The 4,688-nt window shown below is 34.3% G+C and overlaps 1 protein-coding gene across 1 annotated transcript in view; it reads left to right on the top strand.

Moving 5' to 3' along the window:
- Nucleotides 1-241: 241 nt before the first annotated feature.
- The window catches only part of LOC108974502 (neuroguidin), a 27,513-nt gene continuing 23,066 nt past the window's right edge, over nucleotides 242-4,688 (top strand). Inside the window, exon 1 of the mRNA XM_018942373.1 lies at nucleotides 242-316. Coding sequence (XP_018797918.1) covers nucleotides 242-316 — 75 coding nt within the window. The remainder of the gene's footprint in view (nucleotides 317-4,688) is intronic.

Genomic DNA, 4,688 nt, shown 5'->3' with positions numbered 1-4,688 from the left:
AAATTATTTTGTAACACAAATTTGGACAACCACACCAACACATATACATACATTTATGCACAAGTACTTATGCGCTACCGAAGAATGCAATTAGTTGTTAATTTGAAAGACAGCGAAAACTACAGCGATATCATTAATAAAATATGCATTTCAGTTTATATGTGTGTGTGYGTGCGTGTATAATTTCCATGCAACGCCAATAAATATGCAATAATGACAGTTGGATTTTTGGCAAATAACAATGACAGCGACAACAAACGACAATGAGTATGACTGTGACAACAACAACGGCTGTGAAAAATTCTACATTACTCGTGTGAGTGTGTGTATGGTTAATCGCAATCGTACAGCGGTATACGGGTGTGGCAAACACAAAAACAAAGTCAGCACCGCTCCCATTCGTCGTTGCCGCCGCCGCCGTCTACACTTCAAAGTGTCATTAAATGCACCGCAGAGATTTGGCTGAAAATAATAAAATTCGCGCAGAGCTTACAAACGCACACGCATAGCAACTGCAAACGACTAGCTAACGCCTACATGCAYGACATGACAGCAACAACGACATGTAAAAAGCAACAATACGCTGCAGTGCAGAAATTAACAATTCATGTTGTTGTGCTTTTTCTATGTTTTTGTTGTTTGCTACGTTTTGTTGCTGTTGTTAGTTTTTTTCTGTAGTTTTCACTTTTGTTGTTGTTAACATTATCGTTATTTTTGAATGTTGTTATATTCAGTTGTTGTTGTAATTTCTATTTTTTTGTAATATCTATTGTTGTTGTTGTTGTAAATTCTAATGTTTTTTTCGATGCTTTTATTATTTTCGAAGTTGTTGCTTTTAGTGTTGTTGTTGTTTTTAATGTTTTTTGTTGTTATTACTGCCGCCATCCTTATCGTTGCCCTGCAATGTGCATTGTACGTGTTTTTCCGGCGAAAAATCAACGTTGAAATATTGGCACACCCCATCGTTGGCAGGGAAAAAATCATAAATTGCATTAATATTTTATTCACGCATAAATAAGTGGAATAATCTCGTTGCTAAAAATCCACTAATAATACAAACATAAAATAACACCGCAATTGCAAACGCGTTCGCATTTGGTTAACCCATGCGCTTGCATTATGCTGCACAGACACATGCCTTCCTCGCCTCGCCCTAGCCCTCCTATCCCTCGCTCTCACTCTCTCCTAACATTCCGCTACTTTATTTCTCCCTCTCTCCTACACGCGCATTTCGCGTTAATTTCGCTATGCACTGGTTTTTGCATATTGCCATATTTACATTTCACGTATACGCGCTAATACACACATTCCACTGCCTACTTTTAGGCGCTGCGGCGAATATGTCTACTAGCTGCTATTTTGTTGTTCTGTTATTTTTTTCTGACAATTTAGCACTCGTTGGTGTTGCGTTGGCGACAACATTGTTAACGGCACTTCGTTGCGCTGGTGCGCACTCATTTCGTGTTGCTGAAAATGCAGCAACACCAGCAACAACAAAAATAATAGAAATAACCACTAACGCGTTTTACGTCTAGCAATGCATTTGAAATTGCAATTATTTCGACGACTTGATTTTGTCCCGCACTGCATACTATATAAAGCTGTGCACTGCACGGTGGGTGGTTTTGTTGCGTTTTGGAGTAAAAAGTGGCAATGTGGTTTGGGCTATTGCGAATGTATGTGAATGCTTAGAAAATTGTGGATAAAGTATGAAGTGTTTTACACCTAAGTTTTTACGCAAAATTTTCGAAAACTTTTAAAAACTAATTAATATTAAATTCTTTATTTTGACGAAAATAAATTTCTGTGGTAATACCAAATAAACTGAACAACGGCGCCAAAAAAAAATTAATTTAAAATTTTTAATCAAAAGATTATCACCTYTAAACTAGGTTCTTGATCTTGTATCTTCGAAGTAAAGGGACTCAACCRATCAAATTACGATATCTCTCGGCCACTAGCTTATTACCACTCAAATCTTAGCTTTAATTGCTAAAGTATTATATTCAAAGACTTTCTAAGACAACTATCACTAATATCTAAACAGTATATCATGGATTCTTTCATATTTTTCACAGCCTCACTGTCCAAGTTAGAGCAAAAGCGTTATCCTAAGGCTCATCCACTCGCATTGACAACAAAAAATACATTTTTCACTAGTTATAATAAAAATTTTTATTATCGCTTTAAAAAGACACTCTTTAAGCCAATGCACGAATGTCGACGCTTAATCCAATTTTCCATTAATTTGTTAGAAGAGTCGACTGGGATGGCATCAGTGCCTTCCAGTTCGGTTTGAGCTTATTTTTGAAGTGCCATTAGCTTGATTATTGCACAGTTTCGACGTCATATTCCTAAACCCAAATCTTGTCAGTAATAGTGATGCCTTTAGTGAATGTAGGATTCTCAGCTACGTTGTCAAGCATCTCGTTTGCGACCTCTACTCAACATCATTTTTTCAGTCTTTTAGTATGCGGCCAACATTAACACTCTTCATACCCTAAACAATAACCAAACTTTCTTGAGTCGATCTATTAGAGATTTTGAGTGCCTTTGCTATCATTCTAATACCAACACGATTCGTTTTCAAGCAGTGTTCATTGATTTTTTTTTTATATTATAATCTTTAACAGCGGTGATCGATTCTCATGAGACAAGTTTACGGTAACTTCACGACCTCCACAAAGCACTTCTCCAACATTTGGAACAATTCTGCAGCCTTGATTTGGAAGCACAAAATTTCAAGCCACCTCTGTCAAATACACACTTATAGTCATATGGAGATCAAACTTGACATAAAAGAGGTTGTACCATTCGGGTAAAATTTGAARTAGGACAGTTTTGGCTCAGATATAAAATTGAGCATTATATTATTTATATTGATATTGAATGGTATCAAAAGCCTATTTTGTACGACACCTTGCATACGATTTGCTTGTAATGGTTCCGATAATGTCTTTCAAAATGTTAATATTTTTGTTCCTGTGACACTTAGGCATTATAGCGACAAAAGTGAGCACTTGTTAAGTAGATAAAAAAGCAAAGTAACTATCTTCGGTCCTTAAAAAGCAGTTTTAGTATATATCCCAAAGTCTGCCAGATTGTATGTCGYTTTTTGTTAAGTCAGAAAAGTTGTCAATTGTATGGTATTAACCTCTTATAATCATATCAGTTCCTACTAGGAAATATAAAAGGTGAAAGGTAAAKGATATTACTTTGACCTTTTTATATGATGTTCGCTTTTGTTTCTCCAGCATTTGTTTTCCTCTTGGTCTCTATGTGTTCTTATTCAAACAGAACAATCAATCATCAGATGAGCTCAATCAATTAAGACTTAAATTTACTCTTCGTGTTTGGTGTTCAATTTTTGCCATTCAAAAATTGGTATCAGACAGCTTTTAAGTACTACAAATATTAAAAAAAAAAATTGTAAATAAAATTAATAACATTTTAACATTAAATTATTAGCATGTTACAACTAACAATAAAAATTTTCCAGTCAACTCAAACGAGTTTAAAGTTGTAATTTTTTAGGTTTTAAAACTCGGTTGAATTGACTGAAAATTTTCCGTTGTTTGTCGGAATCATCGGAAAGGCGAAAAAGAAAGTAGAAATACAGTAAAATATTGTTCTTCTGTCATTTATTATTATATCCTGTACAGATTTGTAATAACGTCGGCAACCCTATAACGTATGTATATACGTATAATGTGTAAATGATCAGCATGAGTTGAGCTGTTTATACTTGAACATAGGAATGTGTATATGTGAGCACTGGTYACACAGTTTTTGAGATATAGAGCTAAAATTTTGTACACGCCCTTCTCATCTAAAGACGCTGCTCATTTTATGGAACACCGATATCGAACCCTAWGGCATATCGCTGCCCTACAAACTGAACGTTCCAAATTAAGTTCTTGTATTAAAAACTTTTTTATTTGACAAGCTCTCTTCACGAAATTTGGCACGTATAATTTTTTAAGGCAACACTACTGAATCCGATCTTATTATTTAGAYYGGRCCACTATAACATATARCTGCCATACAAACTAAACGACCAAAATTTAGTGCTTGTATGAAAAAAATATGTTTTTGACGAGATATCTTCATGAAATTTGGCACRGATAAATTTTTAATACAATGCTACAATCTCCGAACAAATTGTTCAGATCGGACCACTATAACCTATAGCTACCCGATAAGAATAAAGTTGTTGTATGGAAAACATTTTTATTGGACTAAATATTTTAATGAAATTTCGCACCTATTTTGTCAAAAATTCCTCCACAATCCTCAAAGAAGTTTTTCCGATTGTACTACTATAGCTAATTCAGACTGTTCTGGATTGATGGATCGATCCAATCAAAATATGAATTATACCTGTGAATTGTATTATAGTGTTTGTGTTTTTGTTTTTATTTTACAATTTTCCTTAACTATCGAGTTTCCTCATAATGCCCAAGAAACACTTAAGTTGGGTAAAATAAAGCGTTTGATAGTATTTTGGCATATTTTATGCATTTAACGAATCAGGTTCTCTTCTCCCTAATTGGCTAAATGGATAGCTTGTCTAAATTGGCCGCAATATAAATTCACCCAAATCATTTTTCGATTTATTATTAATGTAATTGATTTATTATTTAATTGAAATGGGTAGTCGAAAAAATCTTTTGGTATTTTGTCAGTAG

The sequence above is a fragment of the Bactrocera latifrons genome, unplaced genomic scaffold (assembly GCF_001853355.1).
Source record: "Bactrocera latifrons isolate USDA-ARS-PBARC rearing strain unplaced genomic scaffold, ASM185335v1 scaffold_112, whole genome shotgun sequence".
NCBI lineage: Eukaryota > Metazoa > Arthropoda > Insecta > Diptera > Tephritidae > Bactrocera > Bactrocera latifrons.
Note: the sequence above shows the minus strand (reverse complement) of the source record. Positions and strands in the feature narration are given on the sequence as shown.